Genomic DNA, 24,931 nt, shown 5'->3' with positions numbered 1-24,931 from the left:
CTAACTATCTTTCCTCTGAAAATAGTCAGGTACTGTGAAAATGACTGAAACAACCAATGTCCAAAGACAACTTGGAGGCAAACTACAAAGAAATGAGAGATGACTCAATTTACTACTGAATAAAATACACACACAAAAACAAAAGAAAGAAAGAAAGAAAGAAAGAAAGAAAGAAAGAAAGAAAGAAAGAAAGAAAGAAAGAAAGAAAGAAAGAAAGAAAGAAAGAAAGAAAGAAAGAAAGAAAGAAAGAAAGAAAGAAAGAAAGAAAGAAAGAAAGAAAGAAAGAAAGAAAGAAAGAAGGAAAGAGTGTAACGAGCCTAACAGACCGGATTCAGGGAAAACTCTGCGTGCCTTTGCGTCTTACGTCATGACGCACCGTCAGCTGTTGACAGACAGGGGCTCCCCGGTTTCGACCTCCGGCCGCTCTTTCTGAATGCACTCTCGGAGTCTCTTCGCTGTCATTGCGGCCGCTCTGAGACCCACATGGTGTTCGTGGACCTCTCGGTAACGGAACATATGCTACCATGAGTGCTTTGTGTCGCCTGCTTCGGAGAGGACCGCTGAGCGGCCGGCCGTCGTGCTGTTTTTTCCCCGGACAGCTGGATGCGTGCGGGGGGGTGGCTCTCCCGGTTCGGACGGCCAGCTCTTCCAGGTATCCTCGTAGCTTCTCGGCTAACAGGTGCACCTGTACCCGCCCAGGGCGCTGGGACGCGGGCTTGTGAATGGAAATGACAGCCCGGTGTTTTTGTCGACTAACCTCGGTTGTTTAGCCGCTGCAGTTAGCATCGTTGTTGTTTACCGTTAACTTTATCAGAGAAATGACATTCAGACCTCTGGTTACCCAATTTTTAATCTGAATCTGACCTCTACTGCAGCTCCGAAGACAATGTTAAATCTGAAAACACGTGTTGTTTCGTATTATTTGTCTAAGAGTCGAAATGAAGTCTTATCTCACAGATAATTATCTGTATTGTTTGTTAACCTACATGTACGCCAAGTTAGCATCTTAGCTACAATCCTGCAGAATGTCAAATATTTACTGTTCGCTGAGGGAAAGATTCATGTCTGATGTGCTGGATTGTATTAGTCATTACAGATTCTATCACACAAACAGCCAAAAGAATGATAATATTGTTTTAAACTCTGTGATTTATGAGATTTTTTTTAGAAACATGGCCTGTAAGATGTCATCTGTGTAGCTTGTCAGATCATAGTGGCCTTTTAGACATTAATATTTAATGTTATCCTTTACTTAAATGTTTGTTTTAATTGGTTTTTGCTCATGGGTATCTGATTTAAAATAGAAAACAATTGTAAAACAAGACCCTCTGCAAGGTTAAATCTGTTTATTCATTTGACATTTTATTAAATAACACTCAAACATGACCTGTTTTTAAAGCTATACTGGGGCTTCTAGATGTGTAATATTCTTCTCTTTTTTTATTCATATTTTATAGATTGAATAAATATTTATTTATAATAATACTGACCTACATTAGTGATTGAAATAGCCCAAAAACCATAATAGATTTAAACCAATTTATGCATAATTTCAAGGTTTTTATTGTAGCTCCATACAGGGCCTTTTTCTGTTTATTGTTGCAACAACATCTGAACTGGAAAGGTTTTTACTGAAATAAAAATGACTGATGTTTTATGTTCCTATGTGCAAATCTATGTATATATTTAATCATTTTTATTAAAGGAAAATGGGGGCTTGGATAGCAAAAATCTGGCTGAGGCAAACAGCAGCTCAGTTGCGACAGATATACAATAAAACCGACTCAAATATCTACAAAATAAGAACATAAAGGGAGTGTGTACATTAATAGATTGACTGCAGCTAAATATAAACATTAACATATTGGATTGTCACTTCAGGATTAAAGGTTAAACTTAATAAATGTTTATCTTTAAGAGTAGCTGAGCTCCACCAGCAGGTGGAAGCAAAGTCATTTCCCCTGTAAAATCTGCAGGATTGAACAATAATATCTCTTCTTTTTAAGTTTTATTTCATGGCTTTCTCGCTGCTGTTGTAACCAGAGGGAGTGTTTTGAATCAACATGAACGTCTTTTTCTTCTTCTTCTTTTTTTTTTTCTTCAGTCCCGTCAACTTGACGTACGACGTCTTCGATGGGAAAGGCGAGAGCACTCCCCTGGTGTTTCTACACGGCCTTTTTGGCAGTAAATCTAACTTCCACTCAATAGCGAAGTCCTTGGTGCAGCGCACAGGCCGAAAGGTAAAGCAGTGATGAAGACTTCACACCCTTCTGATGTTACACCTACAACAATTCGTCTCACAGTGTGCTCACAGCAGTGTGACAGTAACTCTCCTCCAAAATCAGGCCGGGGAACGAATGTGACGTCAGCACTTTTCGTTTGTCCGTCATTTGATACAGCTCCTCAGCTGGGCACACTGCTGTAATGAACATTGATAGATAAAATGTCAGAAACTTGGACGCTTCATTTTGTAACACAGCTGTGGTTCGTGCAGCACCTCCTCCTGAGCCAAGAGAAAAAAAATAAGTTAATGAAAAGCTCAGTTTCCGCTCTGTTGCCTCTTGTTCCCTATTCCAAGTGTCTTAACTGTCCTTTGTCCAGTCAGGTGTTGACTGTAGATGCCCGCAACCATGGCAACAGCCCTCACACCCCTGTGCTGACCTACGAGGCCATGGCCAACGACTTGAAACACCTCCTCGGCCAGCTGCATATTGAGAAGTGCGTCCTCATCGGCCATAGCATGGGAGGGAAAACCGCCATGACAACCGCTCTGTCACAGGTGGGCAGCTGCTAAATGTCAGCATGAATCTTTTATGACTTTTACGCACTTAAGTGAATGTATTTATATCGCTTTACATCACTGCCCTTCATGCAAAACTTAACAGTTAGGTCAGGAAATAGTTGGGCGCCAACACAGTTTTGGGGATTAGCTTCTGGACTCGGTCCAGTTCAAGATGGCTGCCACAGCTAATTGACCTCGGCAAACACCAAAACAACAGATGTGGAGCTAAAACCTGCTGTGGTAGTTGCTGAAAGTCATCCCCGATCCATACTAAGAGCACTAACAAATCGCTCAAGGTTTTTGTTTCAAACCTTGGCGTGCAAGGCTGCGGGCAACATGCATTCCTTGCTTGTTTTTAATTTTACATTCGATGTGGAAGTACAACAGGCTGTGGTTAAACTGCAAAAAGCACAACATTCAGAGAAAAGCAGCATTTTTTTGCCCTTTACTGTTATTTAATCTTAGAGACAGAATAAATTAAGGAATTAGACAAAACAGGTGCATTTACTATCTCCTAATCATCTTTTTATATAAAAAAAATAATCTTGACATAAAATATTTATTGTTTTGGGAAAAAAAAAACTAGTGAATAATTGATTGCAGGATTGTTTTTTATATAGTAAAAAGTGATCAAATCAAGTGAAGAACAGTCTAAGTAGATGTGTCATTACCAAAGTAGAAAAGACCTACATAAAGAGTTTATCACAAGGTGTAAACAAATAATAAATGTATTAATGTCTGACCAATGCTGGAACAGTTTATTTGGGTAGATATAAGTTGGAACAATATAACACAGAGGTTTGGAGACAACTCAGGGTCTGGATTGTGGTGTTTAATTCATACTTTATGACGGTAAACATTGAAATATTCTGTAATGATTGAGTGAATCGCCTGAACTCAGCTTGTTTGCATCTAACCTGCTGAAGAAACGCAGACTCACAACATAAAACATCAGACAGTCGTCGCCATCGCAGAGCATTTTTAACAAAGTATTAAACATTTTATGTCTGGTTATGTTAATCTGTCCATTTTCGTTTTAAACCCGGAAAATTAGGACTCTACGTATTAAACCTGTATCTCCTCTTTTTATTTTCCTCAGATATTAAAAGTTAAAGCTGCACAGCTGAAGTCGAAGGTCTTAATTATTATAAAATTATAATTTTAATGATAAAAACCTTAACTTGAATGTGTTTTTCTAAGGTGTCCACGTCCAAACATTTCATAGCTGTCATTTGCACCTTTTCTGATCTCTTTAAGATTTTCCCCACAGCGGCGCCTTTTCCGTTTATCGTTTCCTGTTAAATCCAGTCGCTCTGTCTCTGTTTGTAGCCGAGTTTAGTGGAGAGGCTGGTGGTCGTGGACATCAGCCCTGCCCAGTCCACCACTCGCACCAACTTCCGCTACTACATCCAGGCCATGCAGGAGATGAAGATCTCCACCGACATCCCTCGGTCCACTGCCAAGCGGATGGCTGAGGATCAGCTGCGCCCTCTGGTGAAGGTCAGGTCGGGCGCTTTGGTTTAATGCGGGTTTGTTTAACACGAAATGTGGAGAAACTGAAACCTGCCGCTCGCGACCACAGGAGCACTCGGTGCGCCAGTTCCTGCTGACCAACCTGGTGGAGCAGAACGGACACTACAGCTGGAGGGTCAACCTGGAGTCCATCGCAGCGCACCTCGATGAAATCATAAGTTTCCCCAACTTCGACACAGTCTACGATGGGCCGACGCTGTTTTTGGGTGGAGCCAGCTCTGCTTATATCAGGTATAAAACACAGTATTTGTTTTTATAGGAACGCATCCATGAGAGACAGGTTCATCAGCAGTAATCCCTCATGCTTATTTGCAGTCCTTGCTAATAAACAGTTTGTACAATACAGAAAACCAATCATCACTTGAAGGGGTGCGTGAACATAATTATTTATTTGAAAAACCTAACTAGAAGCTAGCTGTATAATGTAAAAATTGTAAATTGTAAAAGGTTTTGATAAATAAGACATTTGGTTTTTACATACAGAATCATGTTGATTCTGAGCAGTCCTAAAAACTCCTAAAGCTCGCCCATGTAATTATGGAGCAATTATTGATGCATTGTGATCATCTTGAAACCTGAATGACTGTGGCTTGTTTTACATAAATAAACACTTAGTTTTATTTAAGAGTGCACATTAACGTGTCAAAAAACCCTGTCGACCACAGGCTGCTGACCAACAATTAGCATAGATGCTAACTTATCACTGAAAACGTCATGGAAAGGCTAACTTGATTAGCATTGTCTTTCTGTGCCACTGGAAATTCATACAGAAATGAAATGTTTCAAAGTCATCATTAAACACAATCATGTTATGATAATGTCAGCTATTTACAGACATCTATTCTTCAGGATTCTGCTTAAAAAAAAAAATAAGTGAAAGCACGGCTTTGATTACGTTTCTACTACAGGAAGCTACGGTAACTCTGCAAGGACAAACAGAACCGAGCAGCAACGACTCTCTTAAAGTGACAGCGCAGATTTACGTCAACAAAATCAATTTTTGACATTTAAAAATCGATCCATGTCCACAATGCAGTGTATCTAAAAATAGATTTGACCTTCCTCCTCCACTGCTCGTGTGTTAATTCAAGATTACTTTAGTATAAGACTATATATTTGTGCTTTTAAATATTCTCAACCAGAACTGTTAAAACTTGATTGTTGCTGTTTTAATAAGTTAATCATTATGACCTCAAAAGTATAAACCACACGTTTTTACTCTAAGTTTTACGTGCTCATGTCTCACATCATTGATCGATAAAAACAATACAATACGTGTTAAGACAAAAGTGAAAAATTAAAACGAATAAATCATGGGTAATGTATAAAACTAAATAAAAAGTACCAACAAAAAGATATGTTGTGTTGCAGTAAATGTAAGTAGTTAACACATTTTATTGTAAATAATTTTCAAGGACATTTTGCTACATCTTTTAGCCTGGTATTTTTTTATATTTATTAAAAACTTTACCAAGCACGTGGTAAAATGATGGAGACAAAAAACAAATCTTTAATTAGGATTTAAGTCCTCAAGTTGCCTGAAGAATCGATAGTATCGTATTAATACCTACAGGGTAAATACTCAGTAAAGTACAAACAGTAAATCTGCCTCCTTTTTTTAATCAAGTCTGAAGATTAAACCCTTTCGTTTACTTGCTTGATCCCAGCTACATGTCAGATTGAAGTGATTTTGTTTATGCTCTCATTCCTCCTCGTTTCGTGTCTGCGCTCCTGTTTCAGCTCTGACGACTACCCGGAAATCCAGAGGCTGTTCCCCAACGCCGACATCCAGTACATCCCCGACGCCAGCCACTGGATCCACGCGGACAAACCCTTAGATTTCATCAGCTCCATCATCTCCTTCCTTCAGTCTTAGCTGCCTCCGGCCTGCAGACCCAAAACTTTTTAAACTCTCGGCGTCTGTGAGCGTCCCCTCGCTCGAAAACAAAAACGAAGGTGAGAATTCAGCGGCTTCAGCACAAGCGAGGGGAGAGGTGGGTCATTCTCGATGCTAATGTTCGCCAACACTGGACCAAACCCACTTTCACCTTTTAACATCAAGTTAGGATAGTGAATATCAGCTTTTGATTTTTCTTTTTCTCTCCCTGACACAGAGTGTTTCTAGATTAGTCAGTTTCTAGATGTTTTCGTGTTGATTTTTGTTGTTTAAGTTGACAATAGCTGAGGAAGTATTTCCAGTTTAACATAACGGGGCTGTTTTTTGGAGGTGACGTACTAATCCAAAGAAACTCATTTGCACTGTCCTGTCTTTCTGCTCATATATTTAGCTCAGTATAAAGGAAAAGCAGTCTGGGATTGGTAAAGTTGACTGCAGTAAAACAGATGCTGCATCTAAGAAGCTTTTAATGTAGAAAAATAAGAGTGTGTGTCCAGTGGAGGTCTGCAGAGTGTGTGTGTTACAGGACTGTAGGTTTGATTGTTGGAAAACATTTCAGAGTGGACGGTAGTGGCTTGTTCAGTATTTTTTTTTCTTTTATTATTATTATTATTATTTCTTTCTCTGTGTGTCAGGCGTGAGGTTTTACTGGTTATATTTTTATGCCAACATTATCAACCAAGCTGAAACTTTCCACCTCAGTATTAAACACAAACTGTTAAGTGAACTCTCCAGGTTACATTTGCTAATTAATATATTCTCCCAATATTATTTTGTGTCCGGCAACGAGCCGTGGTGATGTTGTTGTTGTGTGTTTGTACTTGGTCAGTCCTTTCCAGTGTTTGTTAAAACAACGTTTTACCGATTTACTCTCTGTATCTCACTTACCTTTGCGAAATAAGGCACAAGGCTAACATGGGTATACCACGAATAGATGCTGCCACAATGTAAGAAAATATCTAATCTTAATAGTGTTGATATCATTTCAGTCGCCGTGACGATTGAGAAGTTTGGTCCAATAGTGAAACTGCCAATTGTATAAAGAACAAAGCAGGGTGTCGTTCATTTGTATGTGCCTCTTTTAACGAGAACTCCTTTTTCCATTCCTGTCAAACTTTTACGGAACAGCTTTTATTCTCCGGAAATGCTCGGTATGCTTTAGATTGGCAGCTGGGTTGCCAGTTCTGCGCGAGGCACTAAACGTTTGCTACAATCATCGTTTCTGCGATCGACGTGAGTAGAGATTTATGGATTAGTTAGTGGCGAGCCGCTCCGTCATCCTCCTCCCACGGGGCCCGATTCGTCCTGTGGTACGTCACGTGTAGATAGTCGGGAGGAGGGGGTCGGGGTTATTGCTGACATTTGAATGCAGGTCTTGTTTCGGCTTCCGAAGCGTTGCAGTGAAACTCCTGACCGACAGAGTTGTTTGATGACTGTAAGCATCTGTTCAGGATTGTATCCTCTCATACTACGAGCATGCCTTTTCTCTTCTCATCAGCTGTTACCCTGCTGTGCTTTGTTCGTTCACCATGTGGCCACAGTGGTGGCTCTAATTCTACAAAACGATTATATATAAATTGTAAATGTTTGCAATATGCATATAGAAGTGGATTATATATTGTTGGAAATATACAATAAAAAGGCTGAAATCTGTGAAAAGGTTCGATGTGTTTTCTTGTGAATGATTCATTTAAAGAAGCGTTTCAGTACAATTTTCATTTATTTACATCTTACAGTAGTCAAACATTTAACTGTAAGGCATTTAAATGTTACATTATTTAATATTTACATGGCTCGCTCATTCTCGATAATAGATCCAAGATTTAAATTATGTTTCCTGACAAAATATTCAAAATGTAATGTAGATGTATTTATAAACATACTGCTGTTCTGCTGTTATGGTATGTTACTGCCTATAAATAAAGTTCATTTACCTCCATTCAGATTGCTTAAAGTAGCACTGGTGCCTCCAAAATCCAAAAACATGCAACCTTTGCTGACTGAAGTGTGTGGCTGTAGGCCTCAAGATTAAAACGTTAATTCTCTGCTCGCAGCCTGATTCTTGTCCATCTGCATGGCTGCCGACCTAGTGGTCCCAAAATCCTCCTCCCTGTTACACATGAGAGTATTCTCAGCGTAAAGGTGTCACGGTTTCAATCGAGGGACACCACCTGGAAGCCGTCGTTGCCAAACTTCGAATCCAGCTCGGCTGCATCCTGGTCCGGGACACGACTGTTCTTGCCCTTCTTAAACTTTAGGTTCCAGGGGCTTTTGCTGCTGGTGGGAGAAGTAGCGTTGGGAGCGGACTGACGCGGCAGCGTTGCAGTTCCTGTCATGAAGATCTGGTTGGTGTTGGTTGTAGGCGGGGTGGGCACAGGCAGCGGGAAGTTGGCCGGCCGCTGCATGGGTTTGTTGTTTCGCCTCAGGAGGCCCAAGCGGGAAGGCTTCTTCTGGGCCTGCTCTGCCTGCTGCTGACTCTGCACCTGCTGCTGGAGGAGCAGCTGGAAGTCCTCCTGGAGAAGGGCAGAAACGTAAATAAAGGCTGAGCGTTACTCCAAGGAACACAAGTCGCCCACAGCCTTCCATGGCAAAGTTTTAAACAAAGATCTTATGATCGGTTAGCGCTCAAAGTTTGTGTTGGAGAGGACCCTCAGCTACTACCAAACTGAATTTCAGCTCAGTGTCTGTAAAACTGACTGAGTTAGAGCCATTTTAATGTTGGCTAAGGTCGATCGATGTGTCTCGAATCTGGTAGATTTCAGAAGTTGTACTTGTGCTTTTGGAGAATTTCATCAAAATGCAGTGCTTTATGCGATATTCTGCTAACAAACACACATACACACACACACACAGGCAAATAAGATGAGCCATAATTCTCCATCCTCCGACACACAGAAGGTAATAAGTGACAGGAAATGTGGGTAGAAGAGGCTAAATAAGTCATGATTTGTATCAGTCTGTGGTTTATATTTTGCATTGTCTTCATTTCTTTTATTTTGACCAAAGAACCAAAGTTACCTTGATGAAAGTTATCTTTTATGCACGAAAAAAGGCTCCAAACTAATCTCTAATTCAGGCCTAATTTTTAACATTACAGTCAACTCTCTAACAGGGTCATAAACAGTAGTGATATGGATCCTTGTCAAATCTACATCACAAGGATCCACTACTGATTTAACAGTCTAAATCTGAATGTCCTGTTATAAGTGTCCAAAACAACAGATGTTCTAAAGAAACTATTTCTAAAATGTTAAAAATTAGATTATTTGTGGCAGTATTGGTTAAAAACATCCATTTCTTCCTGTTCAGGGTCACAAGGATGTGGTACCCATTTCCAGCAACCAACAGGTGAGAAGTTGAGGTCAGACTGAGATCATCTCGTGTTCAGAAACGACGGTGTTGTAGCCGTTTTAGTCAAACTATAAAATAACAGCATGTGTGACCTCACGCGATTCTGTCCCACTCAGAATATGTGGTGTTATTCATAAACTATGACATAAGATTTTAGCTCAAAGTCTGTAAAACTGACTGAGTTACAGCCACTTTTTTTAGTAGTCTGCTGCCAATTAGCTTCGGTGGCCATCGTAAACTGGATTGGCTTCAAACATTAATCAGTTCCAATTTTTTTTGTTTTTTTTCTTTTCCTGAGAGTTTCATTAAAATGTGTTCAGTGGTTCATGAGCTATTTTGGTAACAGGCACACATAAACAAAACAACAATTAGCCTCCTCCTTTCGGCGGCGGCCAATAAAACTAACTGAAAATGTGCTGACTTCCCTGTGTACGGCGTGTTTTCTCTACCCCGGTGCAGCGTAGAACATAAACAGAATGAAAACAAACCCAGAGGCAACAGACCAACGCCTGCCTACGCTACAGATTTGTGTATTTGATGTCCGAACACATCCTGTGCCATGACTTGTGTTTAATTATAACTAAGTGCGTGCGTCCTACTTTTCGGGACTGTTCTGGCTGAGTTCCACATGTTTCAGTGTTGGTTTAAATCAGCTTTAGGCGTGCATTTGTTTGGAGAGCACACCCTTTCCTGGCCTCCGTTAAACAATAAAGTTCGGTTTACCTTCCACGCCTCGAGCTCCAGCGACAGCTCCAGACGTTTCTGCGCAGCCTCCAGCAGCTGGTTGTTCAGCATCATCATCTCCGTCTTGCTGCGCAGCACCTCGTCCTCCATCGCCTGCTTCCTGCGCAGCAAAAAAAGAAAAAGAAAAAGCAGAACCAATGACTCATTCCTCAAAAACACATATGAGACTTTCAGCTTCCCCCCATAATTCTTGATTCATCCGGTACTTAAAAAGAGTGCGACGGTTAGTGTGCTGGCGTGTGAACTCACTTCTCTATGGCCTCGTCTCTGTCCTTCAGCGCCTGCTGCAGGACAGCACTGTCCTCTGTGCCGTTTATCCCAGATTTGGAGTCCTGAAAGAACGAAGCAGTTGTTTTTTTATTCGCCCGCTTTCACTCTCTTATCGGCTTGTATTCAAATTAGGCACCGCTTCCGATTAACTGATTCACGGCAGAAAAATCCACCGATGCGTTGCTTTCACCTGTAAACTTGTAAAACCACATAGCTGAACTTAACTCCCCCTCCAAAGTGAAGGCACATTCTCCAAGAAAACAATGCTTTCATTAGGAGGGCCTGTCACAAAAACATTCACACCTACAAACCAACCTGTGGCAGGAATTCCAAAACTTCAGGACGAAGGCTTTGGTGCCCTGGTGAAAATGTTCTTATTTATTAATTATCTTTAATGAGTAAAATCACCTTGAAACAATGAGAATCACTTGTACAGCACAGTCAGGTGATCTGATCAGGAAGTAGGGTTGCTAGTTGCATCAGCAGTGTCCAAATAGATGGTTTTTGTTTCTTCCCTGACTTTGTCAATATAAGTACGGATGCAGCTTTAAAAAGTAGCTAATATGATAAGAAACTGAAGACCTGTGGAAACGGTTTGCCACTTTTGCCGCCTGATTCGTCCCGAATAAAAGCAAAGCAAACCAGGACAGCGGGGGGACAGTCGAGCTTTATGTGAGTGTACGCAGGCGTTTCGCTGACCTGTTTGGTGTGGCTGATCGCCAACTTGCGAGCCACAGTCTGCAGCTGAGACAGAGCAGCGTCCAGGCGGTCTTCGTCGTGCCCGGGCTCGTGGTGGCTGGGCTCCGGCTCCACCAGTGGGTGCAGCAGCCTCACGACAGACAGAATCTCCTCTGTGACCTGCCGTGGGAAAACGGACGCTCGTTACGAGCTCTTTGGGTGTTCGTGGCGTCCCGACACATCGTGTGCAACCCTTACGCTCTCTCGGTGCTTGCTCCAGCCCAGTCTGTCTCGGTGCTCCTGCAGTTTGTCCACCTGAGCCTTGAGTTTTATGCTCCGTCGCCGAGACAGCTCCACTTCTCTGCGCACTTCCTTAAGCTATAAATAAGACAAACAGAGACGCATGTCTGTGTTTACTCCTGGGAAGACGCTCACAAGCTCCCACACAAACCCACAGATTCATGACATTTTAACACAATGTAAACAGAAACTGCTAATCTGGATTCCTGGGTGAAACTGTGGACAGAAAAACTAGTCATGCCAGCTTATAAAACACTGTACATGCACACACTAAATTTAGTTAGAAAATACACTGAAGACACACCACGATAACGAGATAACATTTCCCACCAGTGCTGTTTTCATCTCAACACTTCTAACCACGAATCAATATGTCACCGTCACGGGGTCATAAAGCATCTCGTATAAAATCATTCATCACTCCTGCAGAGTTTTAGTGCACTCAGACGTCAGAGCGGCTTGATTGTGCTTCAAAATGTTGTGGGACAGCTTCTGAGAAAGAAAACCCTGCATCTTTCGCTTGAGTGGCCTTTTTTTAACGTGTTTGTGGAACTCCTGAGTGACAAATTGGGCCCCGTCTCCTCCCAGTATGACAGGTCTGACGAGGAGGTTTGGAGCATTGTTTTAACTTCAGCACTGATGAAAGATCCGCCCGAGGATAGCCCCCAGTTTCAAACATACACACGAATTCAAAAAACCTGCTTTCCTACCGTCTCTGAGACATGTCCGACCGTTCTGCGTCTGCACAGCGGCCTGCCGCTCTTGATCAGGTCCGGTAGGGTCTTGTCGGCGTATTGCCTTTGGAGGGAGCTCTCTCCGACACCGCCCTCCGCCTCTGAGGAGTCTCTTACTCCCTCAGAGACCAGATCCCCGGTGCTGTCGGTCTCCTCAGACTGCGTGGTGCTGCTAGTATCATTGTTTAGCTCCTCGCTGTCCAAATCTTTCAAACTCAAATCGCCGAAAGGGTAGGCGCTGGTGAAGAGCATCAGATCTCCAGAATTCTCTCCCTGTCTGCCGTCACACACCATCTCGTCCAGCTCTTCGGGCTTCTGTGGGCTCTCTGGTTCTGCAATAGAGACGCTCTCCTTGGGTTCTGTCAGCAGGATGGTCGGCCTCATGGGCGAGTTCCACTTTCTGCTTTCCAGCCTGCTCAGGGAAGAGCTGAGCCGATCGCTGGGGGAGAAGCGAGGTCTCAGCTTCTCGTTGAGCTCTGAAAAAGATCGGTAATCCATGATCAGCTCGGCAGAAGGAGTATCAGTCGAACCTTCTGAGAGCTGCGAAGACACATGGGAAATAAAGACAACAACGCAAAGAAGGAGGCAGGGAGACGTTCAAGAATGTCACCAAGCTTGTTCTACCTGACCTGAGCACGTCCCTACAGGCATGACATGATGTGATGTCACCGGAGGCTGTGGCTTTAAGTCGTCTGCCTTGGCGTTCTTCCTCTTTGGTTGTTAGACAAACACATGACGCAGAAACATACCAGAGCAGCAGGGAGGTAAAGGGGTGAGGTCTGAGCCGCTGATACCATCCAAAATATTCAGGCTTGACACAGAACACCTGCTTACTGCTGCTTTCTTATCAAACAAATCAAACAGACGAAGCGCTGAGAGCTGGTGAATGGAATGATTTAGACAGCGTCAATGACGTTTATTTTCCCCACGCTTTTGATTAGTCATCAGTTTATTTTTAGTGTTTAAATGTTTTTTGGGGGGGAAACACCAGTTATAGTTATTCCTTAAAGATAAGGGGACTTTTTGGTGACAAAGCTCCTCCATACATGAGCAAAGAGTCAGCAACCAACTAAAACCAGCTCTTTTAAAGTAATTCAGCTAATTTTGATTAAGAATGAACAAAACAATATTTTGTATTGATGCTGCAAGAGAAGGCAGGTTGTTTTTAAAAACTTATCAAATTCCTTGAGCACTTTCTTTAACAAACAATTGGTACATTTTAAAATTAAACAAATCAAATGCTGATTATCTTTTTCTCTTCTGAAATTCATAATAACATACATTTTTGTTTTAACTGGATTAAACTTAGTCTAGTTAGTCAGCATCTACAAATCTAGTTTGTAAATAAAGCTAATTTGATGTATTTTAAAGCTTTTTTAATCATCTACCTCAGTGATAAAATGCCCTGATTTTTCCTTGAACTGTTTTTGTTTATAATTTATAAAGATCGGTAAAATTTAAAGACATCAGCAAGAATTCGTATCAAAAAATGTTTGTTAGCACTTAATTTTACAAAAACCTTTTGTGCAAACTGGTTTTAACAATTAGCATTTCTTAGAGTAATGTGTCTATATTTTGAAGAAACAAAAAAAAAAACATTCGCTCAATTCCAATTCTTAACGTTATGAGTTTAGTTTAGCTTAGCTTCAGCTTAGCTTAGCATCAAATCAGACAACAGGAAGCAGCTCACCTGGTAATAGTGATGGTGCGTTCCATGTATACATGGAAATCGTATTTTTTTGAGTTCCAAGTCAAGAAAAATCAACTTGAACAAAATTGTAAATCCAGCTTGCAATGCCAGTAATTCTTGACCAGCAGCGACCTCATACTTAATTCAATATGGCTACCTAGCATATGAGAAGTTAGATAGCTGCAGAAATAACCTTTTTATATTTCACCTTATTGGTTTCAGTCTCATAAATTTAGTCACACACGGGTAGAATCGGCTTGTATTGCTAATAGTAGTTAGCCTGTTCTTTGAGTGCAATACTTAGCAAACCATACCGGTTTTCTCACAGACGTATATATGTATATATAATGTCTATGGGTTGTCTAACAATCAACGTCAATGACGTATATTCTATTCAATTCCACGTCATTGATCAACGTCAGTCTCAGAAACGAAAGTACCAATTTCCGAGGTTAAGTGAATGCAGCATAAAACCCCGCCGCTATATTGAAATTTATCTCATGACCAAATATAAGTTATTTGCTTTATTTAACGTATGTGATAGCAAAATTAAATGTTTTGAAAAATATGTTTTATATAAAGCTAGCATCGACCGTATATAACGCATTGATAAAATCGTTTAATTTCTAGGTCAAGTTATGTGAACGCCTGAAAGCACTACTGGTTGCCTGGCAACCACTCAGAACATAAACCTGCAAACTGGTTTACGTGATATCAGGCATGTTGCTTAATTTCAGCTGCGTTAATGTTGTTTTGTAGTGTAGCGAAGTAAGGCTATCTTTGTGACAACTAAAACTCTTCACTAAAGAAGGCAAACGCGTGTGAATCACTTTTTTATTCACTCTGCCCAAGCTTGGGTTGTTTATCATGTTTTACTCAGAAGATCACATGATGCAAACCTGTTGCCAACATTAAAATGAGCTAAACGCTCCAGTTTCATGCATTATAAGTCATATTTAAGCTCAAACACATTAATGCAATGTAAAAGTGTTAGGTGCAGACACAGGCTTATCATTCTCAACGTTTATAGCACTGAATGTACGTGTTCATGTGTGCCTAATCATAAATAAAAACATTTTAAATTCTCATTCATTTATAACATTCAAAATCAACCACTGCCACTAAAGCATAACAAATATTTATTAAAAAGTGATCCCACATTTAAAAAAAAACACCATGTATCACAAAACAGTTTCACATTAAATTATGCGGCTGCATTTCTGCAAAAACTCTGTTTCAGACAGGAACTGTGCAGCGATAAGTCAGAGTGTTCAGACATTTTCACTCATCTGCATAAAGACACTTATTGTATCTGTGCAGATGAATGTGAAACAGTCACACCGCTTTTATTCTGCCGTATGTACACATCAAATAAAAAATTTAAAGCATGGTTATCGTCAGTGAAAACACATTTCACTCCTCCACTGGTTTCCTGAAACTCCTTGTGTGGTCGAGTTGAACGTTTCGTGAGAGCAGACGGGGGAGGCCTCGGTTACAGAATCAAAACTGTTTTCAGAAGTTTCTCAGAACGAGTCCCACAGTTTGAGTCCAATAAACCCAACAGCTCACAATGAGACAGAAAGCAAATCGGAGGCCAAAGCCGGGATTAGAGGAGCTGCGACTAAAATGACGGTCTGATTCGTGCCCCAGTCACGTAACTAAACTCAATAAGAGAAACAACCCAGCGTGAAGAAGAGAGACTATTAATGCAGGCAGAGTGTCCCTGTTCTGTTGCTGGGTGAATTAATTCACAAACAGTAACAATGACTCATTAAAATTCACTGTTTTTGTCAAATATTAGCTTTTTTTCTCCTTATCAAATGCTTAAAAACAAAGTTCTCCTCAGGAGAAATATAATTACTTCTGCTCTACATTCACAGGCTTCCCTTCCGTGGTAGTTCCAAGTGTTTCAATAGAAACTAACTGGACCTTTTCCAAAAAAACAAGAAAAGAAGTTCAGTTTCTATTGAAGCACTGAAGAGCTGCCCTAATTTGTTTGTGTTGCCTGTGTCGTCCATTACACCCTTCATTACAGCCATTCCTTTTTAATTAATCATTTATTTGCATTCAACTTTAAAGTCATTAGTGTAAACAACTACAGCTCTGCCTTGTCTTGCCTCTTGTGTTGTTTTTGTTCCTTGCCGGCGGAACACCTGAAACCCAGGTTATCAGAGGCGGAGTCAGGGGTGTTGCCCATCCTGCAGGACACAGAATTGCAACCATCAGTCAGTCCACAATGGATGTACACAAACCCTGAGCTCACACACACTGCAGTACAACCTGTACTTCAGCGCTCTCACCTGGTCGTGACCCGGGCTTTGTGATTGGCTGAACCATCTGCCGTGTCGATCCAGGAGGCGCCTCGCAGCACGTACATCGGCTGTGCTGATGGAAAGCGCGTGGACGTCCACTCCCACGTGTTTCCCATCATGTCATACAGTCCTGCAGGGAGAACCCACATTGTGCCAATGACTTAAGGAGAAACAAACGTCAGGACTTAACTTTCAGGATATTTATTAACTGATTTTTCTGCATGTTAACTGTTTTTACGTTACGTTTAGTCAGGCCGAATGTTTGTCAGTACATCAACCCTGAAGGTAACAAGTTATATTTCCACCATTACTGCTCCGGTCAGTGTTAATATTGCAGCTACTCCAACAGCTCAGTTGTTGTTTATAACCCAAGCAGAGGCACAGTTACCATAACTGTTCTGAGGAGGAAATGCTGTGACAGGAGAGGTGCCGTGGTATCCGTCCTCTGCAGTATCTGCATCTGGAAACTTTCCCTGAAACAAACAGAGACAAGTATTTTTATACATATGTAAAATCCAGACAGTCTGTGTCTATTTTTGTTCACTAGTATTCAGAATAAACTTAGAACATTTATCCTAATAAGTGGATTATTTGATGAAATCAGTGGTAAATAATTTAGCTGCTGCTTCAGAAACAAACAGGGTTAAAGTTTCAGTCCACAGATTACTGAATGAGGCTGACCTGCCACAGGTTGGTTCTGTTGGGCTGGAACTTGTTCCCCCAGGGATACACTCGACCTGAAGAGGCACAAAGAACAAGAAGACTGACAAATATGGACTTTATTACTGAACAAAGTGCCATAAACACTTTATTTCCCATTTTATGACAAAACCTGTTATGTGGATTGTGTCTAAAACAATCCGTAAAATGTGGTTAATGGAGTTTTCTTTGCTAAATGAGTTTTGTTGCCCAGATATTAAAGGAGACGAGCACTGTATTATATTCACAAGAACTTGTAAAACATTTTTAATCATTATTATTTCATCACACTTCCACCTGCGTGCTTCACTGTCAGGACCTTCCACTCGCTGCCGTTTGAGTCTTACATAAGGCAAACATGTTGGTTTAGATTTTATCTGGCCTAAGAATGCTGTCCTGAAATCTTGTCAGGCTTTCTTGTCAGTGCTGTGACCTCCCTGTTTAGAGCACAAGAGCAAGTAAAGCAGGATTTTTGTATTTCTTGTTAAAAACTGACATTCTGTTTTGTTTGGAGCTGTCACAGAAACTGTATTAACAACCCACTGGCTACATTCTACAAATATTTCTTATTCTCAGGCCATGCAGAACGCTGTCTGCTGCATGTGTTTCAGTCGGCCCGAACAGCTCTGTCTCCTAATTACTGCTGAGGCAGTGATTTTTAATCGTTCGTCATTCTTCCTTTTATCAATTTCCAGCTTCATAAAAATTCAAAACCAGATTGTTTTTTACTTTTAGCTCCTTTCACAGTTCTTCTCTAGTTGGAGTCATTTTATTCACTGGTCTTTTAACTGTACCCAATTTAGCTTCAAATGCTACAGATTTTCCAACCCAATAAGCTGAAATTTACCAGTATATTTGTTTTTGTTGCACTAAATTTTGACTTTGCAGACTGTGTTTTTTAACAAAGTCCATTAGATTTAACTGTTCACAAGAAAAACAACAATTTAAATATTACTCTGGTCATTAAAAGGTAATAAGACTGTTAAATTAACTAATGTTGGAGTGATATTGCACGTTCTCATTTATCAGAGTAGATATGAACACTCTGCTCTGTGCTCAGGTGTGTCGGTTCAGTACATGTCCTGTGTCAGTGTACAGACTGTGTGTTTCACCTTGCAGCCCTCCTCGTACAGCCCACTCCCACTCCTCCTCTGTGGGTAACCTGCTGCCTCTCCACCTGCAGAAGGCCTGAGCGTCATTCCAGCTCACCTGAACCACCGGATGGTCCAGACGCTCCCGGATGCCTGACTCGGGGCCTGCAGGCTGAACAATGGGGAGGTCAGGAAGAGCACATGCTGGAAAGCTTTGGATCTGTACATTCGGTGGAAATAAATCAAAAATAAAACACCTGTCTCCAAAAGGCTCGCTCTACGGGCAGCCACCAGGGAGCAGACTGGGTGGTAAAGAGGAGGAAATTAGTCACAGGTTAGTCCTGAAGTTGACGTGTATTGTTTTTAAGTAAAACTACCTCGATTCTCTGAGTTATTCTGCTCTTCATCTCATCTGAAACAAAGTCTTGAAAAACAAAACTCCATCCAAACGTCTCGGCTTCAGTTTTATACTTCTGTGCTCTCACAAACTCCCTGTTGTGAATACAAAACAAATAACTGACTCTTTCGTTGTTTTTGGGATAGTATATTATCCTACGTAACGTCAGATTTTACCTGAAATCTGCGTTTGTGACAGGGTACTTGTCCATTTTAAAAGGCTGCACCTCCACCTGCCTGGTGGGGGACTCTCCGTCCCTCCCGTCGGCTTCGCTGGTTCCCATCAACATCTTACCTCCGGGGAGGCTCACCATCTCCCCCGGAGCTGCCAGGAGGAATCACTCTCATTATGTGAAAGGTTTAGATATTTTCATCATTTTGTATAAACAGGGGAAAAAAGGAATCTCACCTGGGACTGACTGTAAAATCACAGCTAATATTACCCGGAACAGAGTTTTAACTTTCATTGTTGACGGTTTCCCTCAAGCTGTTGTTGTTGTTAAACTACAATTAAATACACAATAAATAAATAAAATAAAATAAAACATCTAATTAATGTCAAGAGCAGAACTTTTCAACTTTGATTTAACTTTCTAATGTCAATTTTATCGTTGCGTTTTTGTATTCTGGTTTGAGGCGGTCGCGAAAATGTGTCCGACCTTAAACAAGTTCCGCCTTTAGAGGTTCCGCTTCGTGTCAAACATAACGACGTCAGATTTATTCGTGTAGCTGTACGTTTAAAAATAAGTTTAAGAAGTCTCAGTTTAAATGTTTGAGTTGCATTAAATTCCCCACAAAGCTACTTTGGTATAACAACTGATAAAAAAAAAAAAAAAAAAAAACAGTATAGTAGGAGATGGAAAAAAAGTCTTACAGCTTCTAATATTTCTTTGAAAATTTCAGTAAAATATCAGGTCTACGATCTTACAAATCTGTTGTCATTACTGCATATGGGGCATACTCCAAAAATGTGCTGTTCAATTGTGTACAAGTAGAAGCAGTTTTCACAAACCATTGCTAATGTGAGCTCTAGACAAGTTTTTACACAAGTGTATGGCACATTTTTGTAATGAATCACTAAAACTGCTGTTTAACGAGACTGAAAATACAATTCTTAAGTTAATGTGAATGTACTTAAGCAACATTTCCCCACGTTACTGATGTTTATGCAACACAGCGCCATCTACTGTTGGTTTATGAAATCTAGCATTAAAAGTGCTCTGGCATCAGGTTGCTTTTGGTAAACTAGATCTGTTGTAAAAACTAGACAACCCAACAATATAACATGTAAACTATTTGGTTTTGAGCAAAACAGAGATCTTTTGTTAGTTTAATCTCCCTGATTTGGGTCAACAATCTTCCACCCACTCGGGCAAATTTACTTTGGTCCATTTTGTGTGTTTTTAATCCAGTCACTGCTTACAAAAGAACAACCACATTGTCTGGAAGCAAAGAAAACCTTTAATGGGTAGAAACAACTGTGGTAGCGGTCAGTGCTTTTAACAAAATCTCATAAATTAAACCAATCATTTCAGATGGAGGCAATGACGAATTCCTAAAAAAAATAAAACATGACCAGGAGAACGATGACTTCTGACTGATGTGATGATGGGCGCCGTGGGTTCGCTCAGGACGCTGTCCATCGACGGGTGCTTTAGAGTGCCGAGAGCAGGATCACGTTGACTAAACCATCAGATACACAACTATCCCTCTGAGTACAATAACAGTTGTGCTTTCTCTAGATGACCTTTAACCTTTCAGAGAAGACATTCCGGCTCGCATGATCTCATCTACCAACAAGATGTTGCTGGCAATCACCGTGCTGCAAACAAATGTATTAAAGATGGTTAAAACCATTCATTCAGGCTGAACGCAGATATTTTGCTAGTTATGATCTAGAGATGCATCTCACCATGAATGAAGGAGCTGTTTCTTCACACTGTAGTTATCCCAAACACCTGCTTCCCCTGCCACCATTGGCTCCCCTGAAAAAAATACAATGTTAGTGAAAACAAGCTCAGGAAAGCTTAGAAGTTTACTACATTTAGATTTTTAACTTATAACAAAAGCACTTGTGAAAAAGCAAACCTGTACTAAGATCGACTCCAACTAGCTGACCAGACTCTTTGTACTCTGTCTGCAGCTTCAGCAGGGTCTCCTGTGGGTCATAACCAGAGTTCTGGGCCAAGACCTGCAGAGAAAGAACAAAGAAAAAACTAAATGTTTGAACTTCATGGGACAGACACTCATAAGAACGACTAACTCAATGTGGGGGTAAATAAAAACCTAAAGCCTGTGAGGAAAATCGGAATACACCACCTTGGGGATGACTAGAAGAGCATCTGCAAACGCCTGAACTCCCAGCTGAGCTCTGCCTTTCACATTCGGCTTATGTTTAACCAGCGCGTCAGCCACAGCGACCTCAAACGCACCGGCACCAGACACGACGCTGCCTAAACAGACAAAACCAGACTTTCAGCGAGGAAAACTGAGATAAGCCACACCCTGAAACAAATAAATTCACTCTTAGTTTAAAGAGTTGTTGTCCTGATCAGTTGAATACATGTAGGAGAGATTAAACTCTCCTAACGCAGAGGCAAAGATCAGAGTCAATGTTGCACAGACACAAGACCAGGGAGAGCCACGGTGGCTTCCCTGAGTGTTCACTGTGCACATGAAAACAACGAACAGCAGTTGCAGTCACACCTAATAAGAATAAAGTTGGGTAGACACACTATTTGTAAAGTATATTAAAATTAGTTTATGAACCTCTCAGCATTTGGTAACAACTGCGAGGTGTAGTTTCTCCAGATGACATTTACTACAAAAACTGTTTGAGACCAAAGCTTGTCCATATTGTCTCTGAAAAGAAGACTTAACAAAAAGACCCAAGGACAATTTATAAATATAGGTTCCTTACCATCTTCGATCGCATTCTTGACTGCCCGGAGACCATCCCTTACAGCATCCTTGATCTGTGTGAGGGTGTGTTTGTTAGGGCCCTTCACCAGCAGGGTAACTGAGCGCGGGTTCTCACACTTCTCAATAAATGTGTACTTCTCCTCGCCCTGCAAAAAGCATGAACAGCATTGAACAACTGCCTCAGCGGCATTAAATATACAGACTGAATGATTACAAAAAACAGGGTTCCTTACATAATTTGGTAAATAAGTGGAATATACATAATAATAATGATAAAAAAAAAAAAACGGACAAGGATACTCACCAGTGTGTGTTCATAAACCAGCCCAGCGTGACCCAAGCACTCGGGTGTGAGGTCATCGACTGAATTCATGGCAATGCCACCGCAAGCGAGGGTGAGCCTGCAAAAAAAAAAAAACAACAAAAAAAAAAAAAAACCCACATTTAAAATGCAGTTCCTTTATTTGATTAAATAATGACAAAACTGTAGGAATGGAGGTCTTGCGTCTGTTATGACTGAAGATAATAAAATGAAGATCACAACTGATCTTCATAATTTGTTATCTGGCAAATAAGCTCATCTTACCTCTCCATGTTCCTCCTCTTTGCTCTGCGCAGGGCAACAATGCCTTCCTTGGCGAGGGCATCCAGGGAGAACGGGTCAATACCCTGAGCAAAGCAGAAAAACACTTATATTTGCAACGGCCAATTCAACTGATGTTGTTTGCTGAATGATGTAAGAATTATTCTGATCCATTGAATACATGTAGGAGAGGAGCAAGCTCTCCTAATGCAGAGGTACAGATCAGAGTTACTGTGGCACAGATACAAGAGACCAGGGAGAGCCACATCAGCATCCTTGGGTGTTCACTGTGCACTTAATGTAACTGATTACGGTTCAACTTTCTCACAAACATTGCAACTGAGTGCACTGTATTCTGAATTTCAGCATAAATTAATATATGAAATGCACAAACCCCAAAACTGTTCTAATGCAGCATTAAGCTCCATTCAGCCATACCTTCTGGTTAATGACGACAAAACCTTTTTCATCACTGGGACAGACTTTCTTCTTCAGGGCGATGATCTTCTGCACCCGATCCTCAATGAACTTCCTCTCTGCAGCCACAAGCTTCTCCCTCTCCCCGGCGCTCTTGTAGAAGAAGCCAGAGTTGACCTCCGTCTTCTCGTACTCCAGTGAGACGTTGCACGTCAGCACGTACGCATCCTCCACCCTCTTCTTCATGTCTGGGTGTCGAGCACCGTGATCCATCACCAAACCTCTGATCAGCCTGAGAAAGCCGGAAACAGCTTTTAGACTTCTCGTAGAAAGCCGAAATTCTAGTTAGTGAACGTCTTCATTAAACACTCACTGTGTGTCGCTGTCAGTCTTATGCTTCATCTCCATGATTTCCACCATGTACAGGTCGATGGGCTCGTTGGGTTTGGAGATGGCGAGCACAGCATCTACTACAGCCTGCAAACAGGAAAATAAAAATAAGATGACTTAAGATATGAAAACGGAACAGCTCAAATTTAAAGATTCAAACTTCCACGCTAAGGGACTGAGATCGTTTGGAAACAGTCTAAGTTAGACTGAGTTCTTCATGTTGTAAATGCAACACACCAAATCCAGCTTCAAAGTACAGATTCTACAACTGCACCAACAAGACTTTGCTGAACAAGAGCAAAAACCTGCTTACTCACCTCAGTGAGCAGGTCTGCCAGTTCTGTGTGGACCTTGGTCCTGAGGGAAGTGCGAGCAACGTTGATGAGAGTCTCTCTGTCCATCTCCTGAGTCACCTTCACTTCCTCAAGAACAGCCAAAGCCTTCTCTTTTGCTGCCTCGAAGCCCTCGGCAATTATTCTGGGATGAAGACCCTGACGCACAAAACCAAAACAAATTAGGAACAGAAACTAGACTTGCCACAACAAATTAACTTTCGCTGCACCAAACGGGTAAAAGGGTCACACAGACAGCGCTGGACAAGACTCTGACCTGACATTCTTACCTCTGACACGTAGAGATCGGCTTGCTTCAACAGTTCGCCGATGATGAGGACATTGGAGGTTGTTCCGTCTCCTGTGATGTCATCCTGTGCCGTCGCAACCTTGGCAATCAGCGACGCTGTTGGATGTTGAATTTGCTAAAAAAACAAACCAAAAACACAACCAATCAAAAGGGAGAATAGCGTCGCAATAAGCAAATAAAAAATAGCAGTAAAGAAGTGGTTAAGCACAACTTATTGCAATACAATTTATTTCTCCAGGGTTAAATACAATCATCTCTTTTTTATATTCATAATCTGATGCATGCATATTATTTTCAGTCACTAGTCCAATTATTTAAGCTGTTAAAATTCAAGAAAACCTGTTTTGAAAAGAAAGCAAACATGCAAACAAAACAACAAAAACAACTTAAGATGCTTCATACATAAATTAGTACAGCAGTTTTATTCCTAGTGCTATAGTTCAGTATGACAATCAAATAAATGTTTGAAAACTCGAGCTAAACATGCACACACATTAGGGGTGTGGTCACCTAATAGCAGGAAATATAATTAAAAAAAAAAAAAAGATGTATGCAGGATATCACTTTTCAACACTTCCTTACCATCTCATGGAGCAAAACGTTGCCATCTTTGGTCAGTTTTATGTCCCCTGCACCAGACACCAGCCTGCAGGGTGACAGCGAAATAAGGGTTAATAAAAAAAAAATCACAACCTCCTGTCAGAGTCTTCACCGGTAGCTTTAAGACGTGACATTTTCCGCCAATCACGTCCACAAACCGTAAGCGTGTGCTCACTACTTGAGCTGATCAATGTTGGATTAAATAAGACTGATTTCCGTATTAAAATGCTTATTAAATGAATAGTGTCTGGCAATTCAATTGATATATATTTCCAGTTCAAAGCGTTCACATCAGTAATAGGCTGGCATCAACTTTATGTGAATCAACGCCCCACAATTTTAGCCTTAGCTTAGCTGGAAACCGGCTGATGCTAACGTTAGCTTAGCGGTGTCTGAGCGGATAATGACGATGACTGGGCAGGGCAACCAGAACCCCGTTATCCGATTGATAACACCAGGCCCCAGAAGAAATAAAAGACTATTTTAGTTAACCTTCTTCAGAAGAGTTAAAAATTGTTTCACTTAGAATTTTGTGGCGACAAAACCCGTGCAAAGAGTTTGCTAGCAGAAGGTAGCCAATGCTAGCAACTTAGCAGCGAGTTAGCTTGGTGCGCGTGCTGCACAAAGAGCTCCGGTAGCACTCACATTTTCATGGTCCCCTTCGGTCCCAAATTGCTCCTCAGCACGTCTTGGAGCCCTCGGGCGGCACTGATATTGACCGCCAAGGCAGCCTGCGCTCTGGCTACCTCTGCTTTGGGGTTTAACGCTTTTACGGCAGCCATGGCTAAGCAGCACGACCAGCGGAGGAAAGTTAGAAAGTCTCGCCGGCAGAGAGTTAGCACTGCTCGGGCTCGGCCAGCTCGCGGAAGGAGCGCCTGCTTCCAGAAGGCTCCAACACGT

General features: G+C 41.3%; 4 protein-coding genes and 2 non-coding genes across 6 annotated transcripts; 1 reads left to right on the top strand and 5 right to left on the bottom strand.

The window, feature by feature from the left end:
• Positions 1-385: 385 nt before the first annotated feature.
• abhd11 (abhydrolase domain containing 11) lies at positions 386-8,179 on the top strand. The gene is made up of 6 exons (XM_017421246.3): positions 386-652; positions 2,105-2,240; positions 2,606-2,779; positions 4,112-4,282; positions 4,365-4,546; positions 6,056-8,179. Exons 1-6 carry the CDS (start codon positions 525-527, stop codon positions 6,189-6,191), a joined length of 927 nt encoding a protein of 308 aa, XP_017276735.1. The 5' UTR covers positions 386-524; the 3' UTR covers positions 6,192-8,179.
• On the bottom strand, positions 7,914-12,937 carry bicdl2l (bicaudal-D-related protein 2-like). The gene is made up of 6 exons (XM_037978912.1): positions 12,266-12,937; positions 11,514-11,633; positions 11,277-11,435; positions 10,557-10,639; positions 10,287-10,407; positions 7,914-8,725 (listed from the first exon to the last, which is right to left on the bottom strand). The coding sequence occupies exons 1-6, from the start codon at positions 12,785-12,787 to the stop codon at positions 8,366-8,368; spliced, it is 1,365 nt and encodes a 454-aa protein (XP_037834840.1). The 5' UTR covers positions 12,788-12,937; the 3' UTR covers positions 7,914-8,365.
• A 2,164-nt stretch (positions 12,938-15,101) lies between these two features.
• sumf2 (sulfatase modifying factor 2) lies at positions 15,102-19,149 on the bottom strand. The gene is made up of 9 exons (XM_017421267.3): positions 18,887-19,149; positions 18,655-18,802; positions 18,459-18,573; positions 18,339-18,383; positions 18,103-18,253; positions 16,973-17,028; positions 16,680-16,764; positions 16,280-16,421; positions 15,102-16,177 (listed from the first exon to the last, which is right to left on the bottom strand). The coding sequence occupies exons 1-9, from the start codon at positions 18,942-18,944 to the stop codon at positions 16,075-16,077; spliced, it is 903 nt and encodes a 300-aa protein (XP_017276756.1). The 5' UTR covers positions 18,945-19,149; the 3' UTR covers positions 15,102-16,074.
• A 769-nt stretch (positions 19,150-19,918) lies between these two features.
• On the bottom strand, positions 19,919-24,915 carry cct6a (chaperonin containing TCP1, subunit 6A (zeta 1)). Its single transcript, XM_017421234.3, has 13 exons — positions 24,677-24,915; positions 24,014-24,077; positions 23,412-23,546; positions 23,107-23,280; positions 22,773-22,876; positions 22,421-22,691; positions 21,986-22,068; positions 21,704-21,800; positions 21,398-21,545; positions 20,797-20,930; positions 20,566-20,668; positions 20,390-20,462; positions 19,919-20,299 (listed from the first exon to the last, which is right to left on the bottom strand). The coding sequence occupies exons 1-13, from the start codon at positions 24,811-24,813 to the stop codon at positions 20,227-20,229; spliced, it is 1,596 nt and encodes a 531-aa protein (XP_017276723.1). The 5' UTR covers positions 24,814-24,915; the 3' UTR covers positions 19,919-20,226.
• LOC112450689 lies at positions 21,018-21,151 on the bottom strand. Its single transcript, XR_003039364.1, has one exon. It is a non-coding gene; the product is annotated as a small nucleolar RNA SNORA22 (small nucleolar RNA).
• On the bottom strand, positions 22,141-22,277 carry LOC112450688. The gene has a single exon (XR_003039363.1). It is a non-coding gene; the product is annotated as a small nucleolar RNA SNORA22 (small nucleolar RNA).
• Positions 24,916-24,931: the final 16 nt, after the last annotated feature.

The sequence above is a fragment of the Kryptolebias marmoratus genome, linkage group LG13 (assembly GCF_001649575.2).
Source record: "Kryptolebias marmoratus isolate JLee-2015 linkage group LG13, ASM164957v2, whole genome shotgun sequence".
Lineage (NCBI taxonomy): Eukaryota > Metazoa > Chordata > Actinopteri > Cyprinodontiformes > Rivulidae > Kryptolebias > Kryptolebias marmoratus.
This window is presented reverse-complemented; position numbering and strand designations above follow the sequence as displayed.

What these genes read in the sequence shown, in the direction of transcription:
- abhd11 (XM_017421246.3), top strand. Translation starts at nt 525, where the DNA reads ATGAGTGCTTTGTGTCGCCTGCTTCGGAGAGGACCGCTGAGCGGCCGG. An exon ending in CGGACGGCCAGCTCTTCCAG is followed by an intron (nt 653 to 2,104) that starts GTATCCTCGTAG and finishes TTTTTTCTTCAG; the next exon opens with TCCCGTCAACTTGACGTACG. An exon ending in AGCTGCGCCCTCTGGTGAAG is followed by an intron (nt 4,283 to 4,364) that starts GTCAGGTCGGGC and finishes TCGCGACCACAG; the next exon opens with GAGCACTCGGTGCGCCAGTT.
- bicdl2l (XM_037978912.1), bottom strand. Translation starts at nt 12,787, where the DNA reads ATGGATTACCGATCTTTTTCAGAGCTCAACGAGAAGCTGAGACCTCGC. An exon ending in AGAGACGAGGCCATAGAGAA is followed by an intron (nt 10,408 to 10,556) that starts GTGAGTTCACAC and finishes TTTGCTGCGCAG; the next exon opens with GAAGCAGGCGATGGAGGACG. An exon ending in TGGAGCTCGAGGCGTGGAAG is followed by an intron (nt 8,726 to 10,286) that starts GTAAACCGAACT and finishes GCCCTTCTCCAG; the next exon opens with GAGGACTTCCAGCTGCTCCT.
- sumf2 (XM_017421267.3), bottom strand. Translation starts at nt 18,944, where the DNA reads ATGAAAGTTAAAACTCTGTTCCGGGTAATATTAGCTGTGATTTTACAG. An exon ending in GATTTTACAGTCAGTCCCAG is followed by an intron (nt 18,803 to 18,886) that starts GTGAGATTCCTT and finishes TCCTCCTGGCAG; the next exon opens with CTCCGGGGGAGATGGTGAGC. An exon ending in TCCTCCTCAGAACAGTTATG is followed by an intron (nt 16,422 to 16,679) that starts GTAACTGTGCCT and finishes TTCTCCCTGCAG; the next exon opens with GACTGTATGACATGATGGGA.
- cct6a (XM_017421234.3), bottom strand. Translation starts at nt 24,813, where the DNA reads ATGGCTGCCGTAAAAGCGTTAAACCCCAAAGCAGAGGTAGCCAGAGCG. An exon ending in TGGAGTCGATCTTAGTACAG is followed by an intron (nt 20,463 to 20,565) that starts GTTTGCTTTTTC and finishes TATTTTTTTCAG; the next exon opens with GGGAGCCAATGGTGGCAGGG. An exon ending in AAACAGCTCCTTCATTCATG is followed by an intron (nt 20,300 to 20,389) that starts GTGAGATGCATC and finishes ATTTGTTTGCAG; the next exon opens with CACGGTGATTGCCAGCAACA.